At 36.2% G+C, this 19395-nt stretch overlaps 1 protein-coding gene across 1 annotated transcript in view; it reads left to right on the forward strand.

Moving 5' to 3' along the window:
- LOC138706331 (uncharacterized) overlaps positions 1-9940 on the forward strand; it is a 36072-nt gene extending 26132 nt beyond the window's left edge. Inside the window, exons 4-5 of the mRNA XM_069835467.1 lie at positions 334-484; positions 4868-9940. Coding sequence (XP_069691568.1) covers positions 334-484; positions 4868-5230 — 514 coding nt within the window. The 3' untranslated portion in view covers positions 5231-9940. The remainder of the gene's footprint in view (positions 1-333; positions 485-4867) is intronic.
- Positions 9941-19395: the final 9455 nt, after the last annotated feature.

Here is a 19395-nt window from a genome sequence, read left to right on the forward strand (position 1 = left end):
TCACCAAACAATCAAAATTCGAGCCATCCCTGTAAATTTGTAAATCTGACTGTTTTCTGAAACATTTAGTGATTTTGTATTTTACAATGCTTATACCATTATTGTTTTCTAGTTCTTTCTTTATTTCGTTAATAAGTTTATGATAGAGCGAAGCTCATCAACCAATGAGTTAAAAGAAATCTCGTCCATAGCGCTTCAATGAGATTTACGTATATTAATCAATTTCCAAGTTCCTGTACCAAGCTCTCCCGCAGTTCACGTAATACAATTTTTTCTAAACAAATTAAGAAATCTGCTGTCATAAAATGTGTATTGACAATTTACTCTTTATAGGAATCAAGTTTCACAGCTGATAGAGCGATGTTCAGCCATTATTCCAGCCATTTACGCGCCCATACCAGACAGCGAAGATGACGAAGACACAGGGGAAGCTACGGATCGATCTTTCAACAGCACTAGGAACATGGAACGTGGAAACAGACACGTGAGCTAAGAATCTCTTTTAGTGGCGCAAATTACTGAGTTTCAGCCCCATAATACTCTGTTCAGGGAAGATGCAAACGTGATGAAAAATTTTAAGAGGGAATAACAATTACATTTTTATCTAAATCTGGCTTTCAGGTATAGCTTCCTGTAAAGCTGACTCGAATAATTTCAAAGGAAAAACTGTTCCGGCGCTGGGCATCGAACCCGGGGCCTCTGGCTGAGAGCTCCAACGCTCTATCAACAGAGCTACCCAGTAATTCTGCACGTTAATGTTCGTTAACAGAAAACCACAAATTTAAGTCACACAAAGTATGCACTCAATGTTGGGCCATTGACGTCTTGTCAACCCACTTGAGGTATGTGCATATAAAAGGGAATTGAGCCGGGTTTGGTAGAGTTCCTGGGTAACTCAGTTGGTAGAGCGTTGGCGCGCTCCGCCATAAACAGGACTACGATGCCCGGCACAGGAACAATTTTTCCTTTGAAATTATTCCACAGTCATTTACGTTAGTGTTCTTATTGTATTTTTCAATTGATAATGTTGGAAAATATTCGATTATTTTAAAAGTGTTAATACAATCGCATGGACCGATAGCTTTGCTTATGTAACTAGTTAATCAAAAAAAGAAATCAATATAATGTCACTTCTTCACAGCGTGTATTTCAACCATCGCTTAAGTTATAATCACAATTGGATATAGACAAAGTAAGAAATGCTCTACATAGTTTCTCTCACCATCGATAACAGCGTTTCTTGTAGATACAGACATACGTTAATTGTCCTTAACTAATCCTGGTGGATGGTGAGCTAGTACAAAGTTAGAAGTTCTCTACATAGTTTCTCTCACACTAGCCAATGATCGAACGGTCAGAATACAGTAAAATACTAGTATAACGAAGTACTAGAGACGTCTAAAATTATTCCGTTATAGTAATATTTCTTTAGATATATCGAAATTAACTATTTTTTCTGTAGAAAAAATAAGCTTATTCATGTACGTGTATTTATACCGTAAATTCAACATATTTTACACGTAGGTCTGAAAAATATCTTTAAATAAAATAGAAACTGAACTTACATTGCATTTGAAAATAAAAAGTTTTAATAAAAGCATAGGAAAAATACAAAATTCAAGTTTCATAAAGCATTTTGTAGGACAAGAGGTGCCATATTGTTTGGGATGCCATGTTGTGAAATGAGTGAGTTGTGGTTGGAAACGCCATGTTGCGAGAACAGTGAGCTATGATTGGTAGAAGTGAACTAAATGAAGGGAACAATCGCATAAAAAACTAACATAGAATTGAAAGATATTTGTTTTATAGTACAAATAGTATTAATTAGATGTTTAATGACCACGTGGCCACTATATAAGTGACTTGATATTTTAACATTAAATGATATGGGTGGACAGAAAAAAATTTTGTTACACGGCGTTCATTATAACGGTATTTTACTGCACGTTGATAAAGTGAATTCTATGTCAGGGATGAGACGATATTAGCTCCCAATCACGGTAGAAGAGCTCGACCTTGATCACGAGCGCATAGCGCATCCACTACATAGCGTCGTAACGTAGACATCATGGATGTACATGCACATGCAGCGAATAAAGGCAGCAATTATTACAATAACTTGCGTTACTAAATTTCTGGCTATGTAATGGGGCTAATTATTCAGTTATTTAATATACATGTACATATATAAACAATTCGCAAAGGGGAGGGTTTTTTAGGAACAAAAAGAGAAATAGGAAAAGTTAATTGTATGTAAACCATTTTCTTGTTAAAAGAAATTATTTATTATGTAAATACTTCACTTCATTGGTTAGGAGAAACTAATAGGGTCTACCTCCTCGACGTGTGTGATCTCTAGTACTTTTGAGTATTTGTTGAAAAAATAATAATGATAATATTGATTGAAATAGAGTATATTAATTGTGTGATTGTGAAAATGTAGTCCTTACACTCCAGTCGTGATTATGTAATGAGTTTTCTTAGAGTGATTTGTGAGATGCACGTAACACGAAAAAACAAATTGATTAAATTAAGATATTGAGAGGCATCGTAATTTTTGGGGTCAATCATGGGGGTATGAACGATTTTTAAAACTTCCACAATTTTAGGCCAAAATTTGTCAAATTTAAACTATATAAACAGATCTATAATAATATCATCTGTACAAAATTTGATGCAATTAGGTCTAATAGTTTTGAAATTATATGTTTAAGTATATTTTATATTCACGTTACTGAAAAAGGTCCTTGCATCAAAATTTTCAAAATGAAATAGTTCATATTTGCTCAAAATCTTGAAAATAGTTATTGGAATAAAAGTGAATTAGCTTTTTGAGCTTAGTAATAGTATAAGTTAAAGTGCAATCAAAGATAAAATATTATTTCTAAATTAAAGAAACACATAGTCTAATAAGAGTAAATATCCAGAAACAAGCAACAAATAAAACATCAACAATACATTTAAAATAAAAAAATAAAAGGAATATAGATGCAATCTACTGACTCAAATGTAAATTAATTTACCTTCGATGTCAATTCCGAAATCAATTTATTTCTCTCTTCTCCTGAATAATGCCTATACTGTATTTTTTTTCATGTTGCGTCTCATAATGCCGTTTTATGTTGCTTTTTTTTTTTTTTTTTTTTTTTGCAAATGATATCTTTTTCACACAGCAAACACTGGACTTCATCACAAGTTCGAAGCATAAATATTGTATCTTCCACTCTTCCTTGAAAGCTTTAAGCCAGGCATGTCAAAACCCTGCACATTGTGCAGTCGCGCACATTCTGTACTGGTCTCCGTGCAACGTGCAGTTCCTATTCCCCTACCTGGAGGGAGTGAATCGGCTTGGAGGGAAACGCGACAGGGCTGTACAATACCTATAGTAGCAGATCAGCTTTTGTTTCAATAACACAGATCAGTACGGGTGCTCATCGAGCTGTGATTGTGAATGCGTTATGAAAAATAAAGTGAGGAGTCCACAGATATAACGAAGAAGAGAAATCACGAATCATATAACATAACTGTTATGATGTTTTCCTCAGCCAATAGTAATTATTATAAAATGAAAGGCTTTCATCTTATCATGTGGACCTAATAGTGATATTAGAATTTAAATCATATTAGTAAAGTTCTCAAAATATGATATTCGCCTGCTCTTATTTGTTAAAGTACTCCCACGGGAAGACAAACATGACAATGATATTGTTTTGGAGTCTGTACTTACACAGCCATCAATGGTTAGACGACTTACAACTTTTATTTGATAAGCTGATAAGTGATTAGAATATAGTGAGTAATACATGTGAGACTCTTGAGGTTGTAAGGGAAGGAAGGAAGAAAGCAACTATTTGTAAGGCGGAAAAATTTTCTGGAAAAATAATACATAATGGCGAATTTTCCACCTCACGTTACTATATTATCTAATATACTTACGTTAATAAATCTTTAAACCTGACATAAAGAAAATGCCCTCGCTTCACAGCTTGTGAAGTACTCTTTTAACTCAATTCAGTAACGCTCCCAACTTGCTAATACTTGCTCTCAACGTTTTCCAAATAAACTATATATAAATTTAAATTCAAGCTTAATTTATCCAATTTATTAATAATAATGTGAATTTATATTAATATACAGCAAGGAAAAATGATTCCAGTGTAAAAGCCTCACAATGTCCTATTGCATGTAATTAGGAGTAAAATATTTTCTTTAACATTTGTGCACCAATGGTCCCAATAATGCTTGAGGAACAATGAAAGAGTATTACTTTGAAATAATCAGTACCTACTACGTAAAATGAAATATTGTGTTCGTTTTTTGTTTCGAAATTACTGCAATATTTATATTTTCTTCAAATACTGTATACAAATCATGTAAATAAATTATTCTTTACAAACGACTGCATTGTGAATTGTAACTGAGTAAGTCTATTGTTTCTTGTGTTACAATTAATGTCAAACATAGACACTGACAATAATTGTGTTTTTTCCTTCTGCTAAGTATGTTTATAATGTCCAAATGTCAATTTAATTGAACACTAGAACCACAGAATAGATTCTTGTACATCCCTCCCGCTAAGAACTGGTAAGAGCAACACGTGAATGACGCAATCTGCACAGACCGGCGTTCCGCGCACATACACTGCACTTTCAGTGTGTGATTTTTGACATGCCTGCTTTAAGTGCTTCCGTTCCGTCATGATGCGCTGTGTTCTAAGATCTGTACATCCTTTAGCAATGTTTACAGATAAAAAAGCTCCGCGCGCGCGCAGCAGGCATAAAAGAGCTCTAGCTCGAAATTACTAGTCGTCATCGCAAGACTGGTCTATGTCCAACATCTAGCACAAACTATCTCTTGATGGTTGCAGGTTTGGTCTTGGGCACATCCAGGTGAATTTCAGCAGACAGTTTGTGATTCGGATCGGCGAAAAATCGAGCCGGGATACGTGCTGGAGGCAACGAGCGGACGCTGGTACGTGGTATTGCAGGCGCCGTCCATAACCCAGCGAGTGACGGTGGACAAGTGCCGGAGCGTGGGCAAGCCCTGCGCCGCCACCAAGTGCGCTCGGGGAAACGGCTTCAGGAACAACGCGGCCAAGTCCAGTCGCTGTGTGCAACGCTTCTCCTACCAACACCTCGTGACGTGGGACCCCGACAAGCCAGAGCTGTGCCCCAGGATACGCGTGTTCCGCTTCCCCACCGCGTGTGTGTGCTACCTCACCAGCTCGTGAGAAGACACAAAGCAATCACAGTTATGGAAAACAGCGGCCAAATTCACGTCTAGTGTCTCCCAATTCTATTGCATTACGTATGAATTCCTGTCTCTCTCTCTTTACGACTCTATAGTCCGTCTCAGGTATCTGAAGCTACGCCGAACTTAGCAGTATAGGAGAGAAAACTAATGGGCGGAGCCAAGCAGTGAGTGCTGTCTCAAATTTCTGGTAGCCACTCCAAGCCAAAAACAGAAAAGTGAGGTTCGCTCTGATGAATGATTATCTGATTAAATTGAAACAGTTGCCCCCTACAAGCAAACCCTTCACTTACCAGCGTTCATTGGATCAGCCATTCCCCGCCACTACTTGCGCACAGGACTTGTTTTCGTTCTCTTCCTCCACAGACTCCTGAGACGGACATTAATTATGGTCAATTAATATTCGAGGAGAAAAATTCACTACGGCGCAGGGGATCGAACCCAGGTCCTTGGTTCTACGTACCAAGCGCTCTGACCACTGAGCTACGCCGAATTCAATCCACAGCACCGGATCGAATTCTCCTCCTTCAATGTATCCCTTTATGGCCTAACTCCAAGTTAGGCATATATGTTGACGTATATGTCCAATGTCAACTGCCATTATACTAGGAGCGCACTCAGCTGAGTGACTTATTTGGCCGGGATTCCGCAGTTAAGTGCACAGTAATCTGTACAGACATATGCACTGCTAGCTATGACAATATTATAATATTAATTATGGTATCTCTGAGCTTCCTAACTACTCTTCGCCAGGCAAGACTATTTGCAACATGAAAGCTTCTATAAGATACGACTATTTAACGTACAGTTCAATATCATATCGTTGCTTTATTTATTTATGGTGTGACAGACTTAAACAACAAGGTTAAATTTCACTAGGTAACTCTGTGAAACAATTTAGGAAAATACTAAATGATAAGGTGAGAAGAGACACAATGTTAAAATATTGGCCATAAAGTGGCGGTTGTACATGTGTTACAACGAGAATACTGTATGAAGCTTGGACCAGGAATGAAAAATGTTTGTGTTGTTAAAGTCTACAAGAAAACAAACGAAATTCGAAACAAGAGTATTAGAACTGAGGATAGAATTAAAATTTCATATAAAAAGATTAAAAAAGAAATAACAGAACAGATACCGGCACGGATTTTGAAATTAAGGGACAACTGTAGAATGCAGGTGGCAAGCAGCGCCGACTATGCTCGCTACTAGTGACCGGGCCATACGAGCAATGTCAAACAAAAGAGATGAGATATATTGCTAGTAAAATCCATTACTACATTCTTTAAGAATTTACTGCTGTAGTAAAGTACAAGGTTTAGCGAGTATAGGCCTATTGGCGGTGGTTTTAATGCATTAAAAGAAAGTACAGATTTTGAAAATATAATACGTTATCAGAGCGAAATAAAGCAGAAATATGTGGTGCAGAAAATATCGTTGAAATCGACGAAGGCACATTTGGTGGCAATCTTCGTCAAAGAAGCAAATAATTATTACCACTTTGGCGTTGTATTACTAGTTCAGGGGGCAACAACACGCCTTTTACGAAAATACTCGCAGTGGTCACAATTATTTACCGCTTTGGCAAAATTTACCAATTTGAATATACAGAATGTAAGGGGTATAAGTGCCATTATTTTAACTGATGATTGTTCATGTCATAAAAAAAGAAAAAATGTCCTAACAATTTTTTTAACTGAAATATTTAACTAGTTATTAAATTTTACAATATTAGGCGTTTGGCGACGTTGCTGGATGGGGAGGAGGGAGTTTACAAATACACGGTACAGCTCAAGCGGATACAGACATACCGGTACAAAACAGATGCTCTGTTCTAATGCAGGGGCGGACCGTTGTTTACATAAAACAGCAAATACAAACTTTCAATCTCATTAGTAGAACTTTATGGTAAATTTCCATTTTATTTAACAATATTGGCAATATTGGACCATTTTTTATTGTACGTCTAAAAAACAAACAAAATGGTTTACTGCACAAAATCACACGAACATTTTTAAATGCAACATTTTAATCTCTCCCACTTCCATAAAGCAGTACCATTTTTAAATAAATTTCTGTTTGTGTGATTTTCAAAACCACGTAAGAGACTCCTAGTTGCTAACAATCGTTGAGAAACCGCTACAAAAGTTCGCCGATTAGGTAACCTTCATTGCGGAAAACATTGACGGTTCATCTTGCCTCACTTGAATTACGACTTTCTCCATAAATTAATAACATGTGATATTCTTAAACTGTGAATGACATTGCAAATTGTTTATCGAATACTGGTACCAAATTGTCATCCGCTCGGCAGTAGAGCTCAGGACAAGGAGCTTGAACTCAGCTGACATATCCGTACGTCTGTGCAGAGTACTGCCTTCTGCACACGTTGCCACGTCTCTCACGCCAGAATATTAACAAATTTAAGCATGCGATTTTATTTAATTTCACGAAAATGTAATAGAACACACAAATATTTATTTAAACTAATATTAACTCTCTGCTAGATATACCTACTGATGTAATTGTTTTCGTAATTTTACTAACGATATAAGCAGTATAATGCAAATAAAATAAGAGAAGAAATATTTTTTCTGGGGAAACTATCAACTTTTGATCCCATGTTGTATGGACTTTTTTTTTATCCTGTAGACCGTCCCCTACGACTGTGAAAAGGACGGCACTTATACCCCTTACACCCTATATGTACATATATTATAAGGGCCATGTTGGCGATATTCTGTACTTGGCTGCCATCGTAACGATACCGTTCAACGACTCCACTAATTCTACAGTTTAGCCAAAATAAATCAACAGGCATAAGAGATAATCGAAAATCTAAAATAGTATGGATGCAATAGAGAGTGTGGCCGAAACAGATAAATACCTAAAACACAGAGTGATATAGAAGAAGGACAAGAAGAATCAGAGACAGAGAAAAAAGTCGGAAGAATAAAGAGGAAGACACAGAGAAAAATAAGAAGAGGCACATCATATGAGACGTCAGCTCAGTGCAGGCATTGAACTGTGGTGAAAAATAGACAATTAGATCAACCAAAATAAACCTAAACTTTTTCCCTATCGAGATGGAATCGGCGAATAGGTTATCCCTAGACTATTAGGGCTTCATAATTTGGAATGATAAGTGGTACATTTTGAATTCTTAGAGGACGAATTCCGGCCGTGTTTAATAAAACTTCCTACCGGTACGACAAATTCATACCATAGATATGACATTTGTCGAAAGTTATGGTAATCTTTCTCTAGAGTTAACAGAACAGTCTGGAACATATAGATTCATTTAGAGTCGTACGTGATTCAGGGAACCAACAATAAAATGGATAATTAACCGTGTACAACACAGCCGTGCTATGCATTGCGCACTACATTCAGGGTAAGTAAATCCGACGCTACTTATGAGTGAACGTCTGGGTTACTATTTATTATAGGTAGAAAGTGTTAAATATGTAGCAGTAACTTCAGTATTTAGTTCTCTTTCTTTCTCACTCCTTCTCAGTCTGATAATAATAGTACCTCGTTTTATTTGTTCATATCTAGCTATTATTCATTGAGCAAGGTCGTAATTGTAGGAGAAAATAAAAATGTTCATCTGTCGTTTTACAAAAAAAAAAAACATTTTTGGAACAGAAAGAAATCACTTTAGCGACTTTCAGAAAAATGCAGCACTTACATGATTCTATATCCCATAGTATTAACGTCCAGCAGTTCAGCGTTGTAGTAACATCAGCTTTTTGATTTAATATCATCCGCTAGTCCAATTTCTAACATCACTGCCGCTTTTTACTGTACGTACATTTGTACAACCTGCTTACAACACACATAAGCTGACCGAAGCTGCAGACTTGAATGGGGGAAAGAGTAAACGGAAGGAGAGTGCTTCTAGCTCTAGCCCTCTAGCCTTCATTAGATCTAGGCTATTCACTGTATTTGTTGGAAAAACAGTAAATCATAGAAGTTCTTCATGTAAGCTGTAATTAGTCATTATTTTAAAAATGATGTCCCCTAGCTATTATACGTGTACCGTAATTTCATATTTTACTTCCATCAATATGATAGCTAATTTTTTCCTCGCATAATGTTATCTCTAAGGCTATACAGTAATATTATCTCATTCATTAGGTTAACATTCGGCTTGTCAAACATGAGTCTTTGTTATTGCTCGCCACCAACAATCAACAACAGTCAACATAAACAGTGGCAACGTCTAATTGCATCCCTCACTCGGAAATGAGGAAGCGCTGTTGTCACGTTTAAGTAACAGTGAAACAGACTGTAATAGCTTTATCACATGCTGAATTTATTGGTCTGTTAAGTATATATACATTGTTTAAAACTATATACCGATAATAATTTATATTATATATTAGACCTAATTACATTATATTATTATATCATTATAAAATTAATTTCACAATGATTTTCATTTGGAATATTAAATTGCCCAGTCGCTTCTGACTGCAAAGGACTATTATATATATATATATATATATATATATATATATATATATATATACACACACACAAGGGCGCACCCACAGTGGGGGAGGGGTCCATCGGGTCCGGACCCCCCCCCCCTCTCAGAGTAATAAGTTGTAACATTTTTACTGAATTTTTAAGCATTGATAGCATATAATTCTATTATCTATAATTTCACTGAAATGATTCACGTACACTAGGGTAAGGTCGGGTGAGTCGCCCCACATTTAAATAATCTAATATTAAGACTAGTTAAATTAAAAATTTATTAACAAAATACAAATGAAATTGTAAAACACACACTTAAGAACATGTTAAAGAACATTTTCAATATCTGTCAGCACTCTGTTTCTGCTTGTTTATAATAAAGTAGGATAGCACGCAACGGCCAACTCTCCCGACAGTGCGGGTGAGATGCCCCACGACTGAGGGTGAAACGCCCCACTCACTTCTTTCTGTTTTGCCTTTTAAATAACTTTCCATACAAATTGCAACGATCACCATACATTGTATATTATTCATGAATCCACTTTTTGCAATCCAAACACTTTATCCAGTCGCACCTGCTTGTGGTTTCAGCATAAAGTTCCTCATATTCAGCACACATTTCGTCCTCATCTTCTACGATTAAGGGCTCAGGTTCGTCCTCAACCTCGGAGTCAGTTCTGTGCTGACGTTTGGAAATAGGTACGCTTGCTATAGGCCTCTTGTGAATTCGACCTTTCTCCAGAAATTTCGGACGATTTTTGGCCATGTTTTCGTCTGAAGTCAAGACGGCTTCCGACTGTTTTCTTTTTGGTTGGTTTTGTGGCAGTGTCGGTACAGGAGAAATTTCCTGCATTATTTTACGTGGTGTAGCTACTATTTACCATGCCTCCATCATTTTGGTCGTCGTTATTGCCCACAGGATTGCCAGAACCTGAGGAAGCTCCCACAAGATCAGGAGGTCCTTCAGATTTCACTTCCATATTCTTTGGAGATTTAGAAGGCTCATTTTCATTTTGACTGTTTTGGTCTAGGCCTTCTTTGAGAGCTTGACCAGAGAGGAGGAATGCATTTTCCGGGACTGCAGAAAGGTCGAAAGGGAATGTCCATGTGGCTTTAAATCCAGACATGCCATTTCCCGTGGTTGCAGCTTTCTCCAGGCTTTACTCAGAAGATACCCAAATTGTACTCTGCCTAGTTTCCTGTTTTCATTTGTCACCATCCACGTTCGACAGGCTTCGTAAAAGCAAGACTTCAAGGATTTGAAGAAACTACGATCTAGTGGTTGTACAGTAGGTAATGAGTTGTATGACTGGGCAGATACAAGAGGATTTCATCCTCGGCAATGGTGAAGTCTAGGAGTTTTATGTTGCTTACATGCGATGAATGTCATCGAGAAAATTAATACTTTTCCTGCAGATTTCCTTGAGAGGAAGTGTTCCCTCAAGCACATCATAAATATTCCTACGTGACATAAGCTGACTTTTTTGAAATTACAGCTGTAGAACCAGGTGACATGCCATCTTCGAATCCTTTCTTTTTGTTTACTCCTTTAAATATGCAAAAGGGTGTGAGAAAATATCACTCAGCACTGGAAGAAGCAAGAACCGATATGGTTTCACTTTTTTCTACAGATGTCAAGACGAACGTCTTTCGAGCCCTTCTTTGCGACAACATAACCAGGCTTGTTGTTCAGCTGGGGTCGTGTTTCGTCCATGTTAAAAACATGACCTGGCTTTTGCAACAAGTCTTCCTCTTGAAGCATTTTCTCCAGCAGTTGAAAATACTTTCTGACTTCGTCCTTGCTCATTCCTTGAGCTCTGTTCAAAGACACACCTTCCGCTTTCCTAATACTAATTTCAGGATTGTGGCTCGTGAACGAATTAAACCAGTGCCTGTCAGCTTGCCCTTTGTGGACGGAAAAAGGATATTTGAATCCCAGCTCTTGAGCCATTTTGAATGCCATGATTTTTACATAGTTTCTGGTCGGTGAAAAATCTAACTTCTTGCATTTTCTGAATATGCGTCAACAGCTTATTCTCCGCTTCATCGCCTAAAAATGCAAGACGGGCCAAGTGACTTTTTGTAGTTCGAACTGGTCATTCGCCTTCTTGGTGTTCTAGATAGAATGCCAAAATTTCGAGAGGCTTCATCACACCTATTTTATTCTCCCTAACGGCATCGATGGCTCTTTTCAAATCGTCCTCTATCCAACGGCCACGGACATCATTTTTCCTCTTGTAAACTGTTGACATTTCCTATAAAAGGAAATTTCATTGTGCTCTTTCTTCATTCTTACTTTTTAATCAATAACAAGTATGTACCAATTTATTCGCAATGAAATTGCGTAACTAGAAACAGACTTTTAAGTATCCAATAATAATAATAATAATAATAATAATAATAATAATAATAATAATAATAATAATAATAATAATAATAATAATATAACAAAAATCCAAAATCACCTACAATAACTTAAGAAATTATTACGAATTTATAATTTAATGGCTTCATTTTACTAGGCATGTTAAATGACACTTCGATTAAAATTGTCAAAATTTGCAAGTGGTCTGAATAATTATGATGAATATTAACATTTTAATATGGATTATTTTAATATTTCAATTGCGTCAATAATGGAATAATATTTTTAATAATGATATTCTCTCTAAAGTAAACTTTGTCATGTGGGGCATCTCTCCCTCAGCGAATTGGGGCATCACTCCCTCACATGGAGGGTGAGAAGCCCCAGCAAATAATTTGTTTTCCAGGAAAGAATTAACTTTGAAAAGGTCACTGGCATATAACTCGATTGTTCAACTAACATTTTAAGTGACAAAAGGTTTTAAATAATCCCTTACCTCGTCTATAAGAAGGTTTCACCAAACTAGTAGAAAAATTTCTTCCAGGTAGATCGGCTCCTCGTCTTCAACCTAACGGTATACTGTGTATATTTCGACACATAAAATACAATAGATAGCTCCAGTCGATCGTTCACACCAAACTGAAGATACGGACAAGAAAGAATTTCTTTCCTAAAATTTCTTATGTCCTTATGAGAGGGTGGGGCGACTCTCCCTCTGGGGCGTCTCACCCGACCTTACCCTACATAACACTTTTGATTCATCGTGATATCACAGTTTCTCCACAAGATGTTGTTAATAAACTAAAGAAAAATCCAAGAAGACTGGACTGTGTTTTGTAAAAAAAAAATAGAAGAAGATATGTGTGTGTACATTAATATAACTTAACATCCTTTTATTGGACCACCTCCAAGAGAAATTCCTGGGTGCGCCATTGTGTATGTATATATTTGTAACCTTAACTTTATTCGTTATTTCTGATTTTACGCGAAAAAAAAAATAATAATAGAACTTTCCTCTGAAACATGTTTCCTATTAAACCCTTAATATAATGAAAATTTTGTATTCCAATAAAAAATATATCAAGTTTACATTGAAATGGCCTTGAAATGCGCACTGGTTAAAAAGTCACCAGTGTTATTACCTGTATTGCAAACAAGTCATTTTCGAGATAATCAGGAAAAATATTTTAGATATCCTGTATAGTATTATAATACTTAATATGCTTTAATACTTAACAGTACTTACATCAGTTAAAACGTAATGTATTAATACAACACAAATATAAATAATATAAATATAATTTATATGTATGATGAACGCACTAACATTTTCATTCATTTTACTTGTAATACGCCGAATTATATAGCCTAACGCGGGTTTTGTACATTTATGTAGGATAACAGTACGTTATCTCTTGAAGAACGACAATAGAATACTGCATAGATATTGCAACACCGAACTTACTGCACGAGGAGTCTCGTGGTCCCTTATAACAATCAATCAATTAACTTACACTCGTACATGATTGGGGCACGGAGCGATAATCAAAACTCAAAAGTGTAAGCCGACGTTAACCCAATGAGTGGGACGATAATACATTAAATTTAAGAAACACGGCTGTACAAACATTTCTCATAGTTCAGTCATGTACCTATCTAATTCTCCAATGTTATAAGATCAGTTTGACAAAGTTTATTATTCGAAAACTACGGTCCTATTCGATAAAATGGTTTTTTTCTAATGTCGCCAGGTTGTTTTTCGACATTTCTGATCATCTCTTCTACGTAACTCACTTCTAAAGTTGGGACACTAGAAAACGACCCCATATCTTATAAAGACTGTATCAAAATTACGTTCACTATTAATACTATCAGTCTGAGAAGAGTGAGATTAATTACTTAAATATGTTTGTAATAACGATTCTCACATTTTCTTTTACATATAGTTGACCAATTAATTTAATTCATGATTCACGCTATTAAATTATTTTCCTGTAATTAATAAAAAATGTCGTTCAGAGAAATAAAACATGAAATTATTCATCTCTGATAATAATGTTACTTAAGTGAAATTGATGAAAAACTCTACAACTCATTATGATTAGAGTTCCTTGGCACTACTATTTATTTCAAATTTACGTAATAAAATTGTGAATGTATCCTTTGTGAACTTAATATTGATATGAATTAATGTAATAATTTTATTCTCGTATGTAACTTCACTGTCTCTAAATATTTATAGCCTTATCATTCTTGCAGATATATTTATGCTTCGAAATATAATTTTTCTCGTTAAAATGTCCGACTTGAAGCATTCCTCAACAAATATTAATAGTTGTATGTAATAGTTTATTCAAAGTAATAATATTTCCATGTCTCACATTTGGGATATTCCGAACAGTATTATCCATTCTAACATAAAATAAAAAATCTATCTCTTATCGTAATGCTCCCATTTCAATGTATTGTTATTTGTATACTTAATAAAAAAAGTAATCAATATTAGACTTTCACTATTATAGCACTATAAAAATATTGTCTTTTCTGCCTCAACTAGCTTAAATATGTATGTAAATTCTGGCATATATTAATGCATAGAATTATTTCTTCTTAGCAAATTACTTTACAATGATACGTGTGTAATTTTATTGTTAAATGTTGCAATTATTAATTATTATTTAATACTACATAATAAATTTAAAAAGAAGTATATGTGATATTATAAACTGTCTCCAATGTGGTATTTGAACCTGGAAAAGTAATGCATATTATTTGCAAGTCAACAGGTCACGAAGTTGAGACACTAAAATATTGCCTAGAGGCGGCTACAGGTTTAAGATACATATAATACTGGGTGTTCATTTCAAAGTGTGTCATGACGTCACTGTTGATGAGTCAGCGATTTGAAGCGAGTTTCAGCTTTTGTGTCAGAGAAGTTGCCTATTAATCAAGGCGTTCAATCTGAACTTGAGAACGTGTACTTTATAACTTGAACGTCGTAGCAACAGATGGGGGGTCTGTACGGTCTGTGTGCTACCATAACCTCTTTCGAACTGTGTTTTGCGCGGGCAAGTCGTACATCGGTTGCGTACGGCAACATTCCACAATACAAATCAGATGCTCCGTGTCCATGTTGACCGTCGAAATTAATGTCAACAAATACGTAAGTAATCGTCTTAACCCCCTCCACATATCCCGACAGTAAGAAAAAACTCACCTCAGTACATGTTTCGAAACAGTTCACATACCTGCCACTACCGGCATTACCGTACGTATCAGTAAGTACTCTTCTGAATGAACGCCGTGCTTACTAGGCAACTTCTCTTGCACATAAATAATACACCTCTGCGGAAGTGTAGGAAAATTGAATTCTCTAGGCTCATCGGCTAGCCACATGACGGCATACAGCCAGCCATGACACACTTTGAATTGAACATCCAGTATATAATGGTAGGAATTTATACCACAAGATGAGGATATTAGGTTAGTTGTGCTTAGACTGTCGTTGCGTCATGAATGACGTGAAGCCTGAGGTACGGCCAGGTTACAACTGAAATGTTGTGTATCGCAGCAATTGAATGGGGATATGTTTCGCGTGCGCAGGGTTCAGCGTTGTGCTCCGGTAATTGGTTAGTTTACATTGCACTGCGATTCGTTGATTGGTTAACCACATAAAGCTACAATCTTACCCTGCTTATACCACGGCTGAGTTTCATAACAGGTACGCATGCACCTGTAATGCTAGCTACTCCCATTCTCTTTCTCTCTTTCAACAACGAACACACTATGCATACCTAACCTTGCAGTCTCTGTGGGTAAATTCCTATCTTTAATGATATAGGATGGCGTTAGGTGTTTACTTCACTGATGTACCTTCAGGTTCTTATGCAAAATGAAACATGTTACGTGAAGGCAGCTCTGTTCATTCGGAGTTTAAAGAGTGCGGGTTTTCTATTATTTACTGCATTCTAATAGGTTGTTTCGGCAAAGCATGCCTACTTTCTGTTTAAAAAGTAAACCTTTCGTCAGGAGTTCAGTTGTGATCTAGTGAAGATACTGTGAAGATCTATTAAAATATCACCAATAAAATCTGTAAGTTTGCCTGTTCTTGTAAAAGAGTATGGATATGATTTTTTTAGCCAAGGACGAAAATATATTATGGTATAAAGTGTGTAAGTTGGACATAAAGTTAAAAAGCGTCGTGATTTACAAAAACATTGCACCTCTTAAAAGACACTTCGAACATCTGAAATTGTTCAGCGATTCGATTTATGATCAGTCCACTTTTTATTATGACTTCTATCTAATGATATGTGCGAATATTCCCTTCCATAAACTTGAAAATCCACATTGTTAACACCTGATTAAAAAGTATAGGTACATCTAGAACATTTCCGACTGCAACAACCATACGTACAGTACGATTATTTAGTCCTGACAGTAGCCGGAGATATGCGCCTGGGTCAGGCGAGGTCATTTAGTTACGCCAAGGGGTGTTTGGGTTATTCACTCGCTTGCCTTCGGAGCGATCGGATGTCATGCGTGCGGTATAGCGGTATGTTTCTAGTACAATTAAGATGTACTGCATTCCTTTACCGACCGCTCGCCCTTATCTCTACTCCGAAACTCTCCCCACTCCTATTACTGACCCTCTTTCGCGTCGTTGAGCTGTCAGGACTAAATAATCGGTCTGTACACAATATTTACCCTCATGTTATGAAAGGTAACAATAAAAAGGTTAAACTAAAACTGAAGAGTATTCTTGAAAAAAAATCCAACATATTCGAAACACTGTGAAGTGCAATATGAATGAAATAGTGAACACGCCACTAATATCGTGTGACTTCGAAAGAATATTTTCTTAGTACAAACACTGTTTCAGTGACAATCAAACAGGTTTAAATTTGATAATTTATGAAAGTACACAGTTGTACATTGCAACGAAATTAGTGACACTTAAAAAAGCACACAATGCATTATTTAAAATTCATCACCATTTTCTACAACGAAGAGAATGAGGTAAGTCGCTTTCGTATATGTGTATTATAATCTGTTTTTTTAGTTGATTATTTAACGACGCTGTATCAATTACTAAGTTATTTAGCGTCGATGAGCTTGGTATAGCGAGATGAGGCCGAGGATTCGCCATAGATTACCTGGTATTCACCTTAGGGTTGGGGAAAACCTCGGAAAAAACCCAACCAGATAATCAGCCCAAGCAAGGATCGAACCTGCGCCCGAGCGCAACTTCAGACCGGCAGGCAAGCGCCTTGACCGACTTAGCCACCCAGGTGGCTTCTATTTGTTTTAATCACTTAACTAAACGGAGCAATATTTTTATTCAAGCATACCAGTGCTCACAGTCGATAGTAGTCCCTATACTACCCTGAGTTGATGTAAACAACACGACTTGTATAACATGCTACAAATCGCCAAGAAGTCAGGTACATGCCCCCACTTACTTTGTAGCCTTAAATAATTTAGACTTAATAAGCAAGAAGTTGTATGCATACTTCAATTTAATTCAGAGCTTTGCTAAAATCCTTCAACAAGGGCATAATATTACGAAGCATTATGACATAAAATTTAAGCATCCAAGTAATGTAGTGTACCTAACAGCAACACAAATGAAAATAAAGCAGTTACTCCAGAAAGGCAAAGAAAATTAGGTAAAATGCCGAAAAGCGTAGCTTTCCGCCCCTCCAATTTTATAACTAGATCACTGATGACATTGTACACAGTTAACATTCCGAAAGATTTAGTTCCCCCCTCCCCTCTTTCCAAATGTCCTACATGCTATATCATTGATGACGTTATCTACACAGTTAACATACCTTAATATTTCATTCTCCAGTATACATTTCGGGCCCTAGACGTTACAAGCCACAATGGATAGACTTTTGACGATGCTGCTGATGAATGGGAGAAGCACATCTGCCGCAGATCCTCCAGCAACCCTCTCCATTTGACGGTACAAAAATTCAAGCACATACACACCACTTTCGCTCACTGATCGGATATTTCCTTTTTAAACATTTCAAAACTCTCCGACAGTTTTAAGCAAAATGATAATAATGAACCATGCACCATGAGTGAATTCTGTTTCAACGTAAGCATTCGTAATTATTTGCCACTAACAACTACGCGGGCCTATGTATCACAGTCAATTCATTACACTAAAATAGTCTTTCACAAGTGATGTCTCATTACAAGCTGTGATCTTAATGCAATACGGATTTCTTTTGCCAAACTGTTTTAATATGAACACACGAAACACTATCCTTTGGATCTTCCGTAGGTAATAAACAGAAAAACACAATTCTATACCTCCATCTTTTTCGCTAACGGTCAGACATAACTTCATAAATTCCGTCAAGTACAGTACACTACCCTACTCGTCCACCTACACGTTTAAAATGACATGATAAGACAGGTACCGCCACCATACGGCAGACAGAACACAGGTTCCGTCACGAATTACGTAACTCATGACGTCATGCAACTGTAAGGGAAGGTACTGAAAATCGGAACAATACACTTCGGAAAATTATCATACATTTAAGATATTTACATCGTACTATTCTTATAAGCCCCAATACATTGTTTATAATTGAAATTACGAATCACTTTACCGATTGATTTCAGACTAAAGTAAAACAGAACATTTAGCAAAATCATTATTCAATAGCATTCGAAAACGTTCAATTTAGCTTCGTATTGTTTATTCATAAATTTCGTATCTGTTGACCAGGAACTAACATGGTTGATATGAACCAGCTCTTAAAATGTTTCGTATCATGCTATTAGAAATAAAGACCAGAACTACAATTCCTAATAGAGAAATCTCTGATACACTTACAGATAATCTCAGAACACAGTAAATTACAGGTTACCAGAGGTGCTATAGGCCGAAATCTATACTAATAATAAATCTGTAGCCGAAATTTTTCTGGTAATTTTCGATTTTCCAAAAATAATTGGTCCTAACATATATAATTAACCACCCTGAAACCGAAAATAGCATTTTTGAAATTTTTGTTTGTATGTCTGTCTGTATGTTTGTTACCTTTTCACGCGATAATGGCTGAACCGATTTATATGAAAATTGGAATATAAATTAAGTTCGTTGTAACTTAGATTTTAGGCTATATGACATTCAAAATACTTTATTTAAAAGGGGGGTTATAAGGGGGCCTGAGTTAAATAAATCGAAATATCTCGCTTATTATTGATTTTTGTGAAAAATATTACATAACAAACGTTTCTTTACAAATGAATTTCGATAAGTTTTATTC

This window comes from Periplaneta americana, chromosome 9, assembly GCF_040183065.1.
Source record: "Periplaneta americana isolate PAMFEO1 chromosome 9, P.americana_PAMFEO1_priV1, whole genome shotgun sequence".
NCBI lineage: Eukaryota > Metazoa > Arthropoda > Insecta > Blattodea > Blattidae > Periplaneta > Periplaneta americana.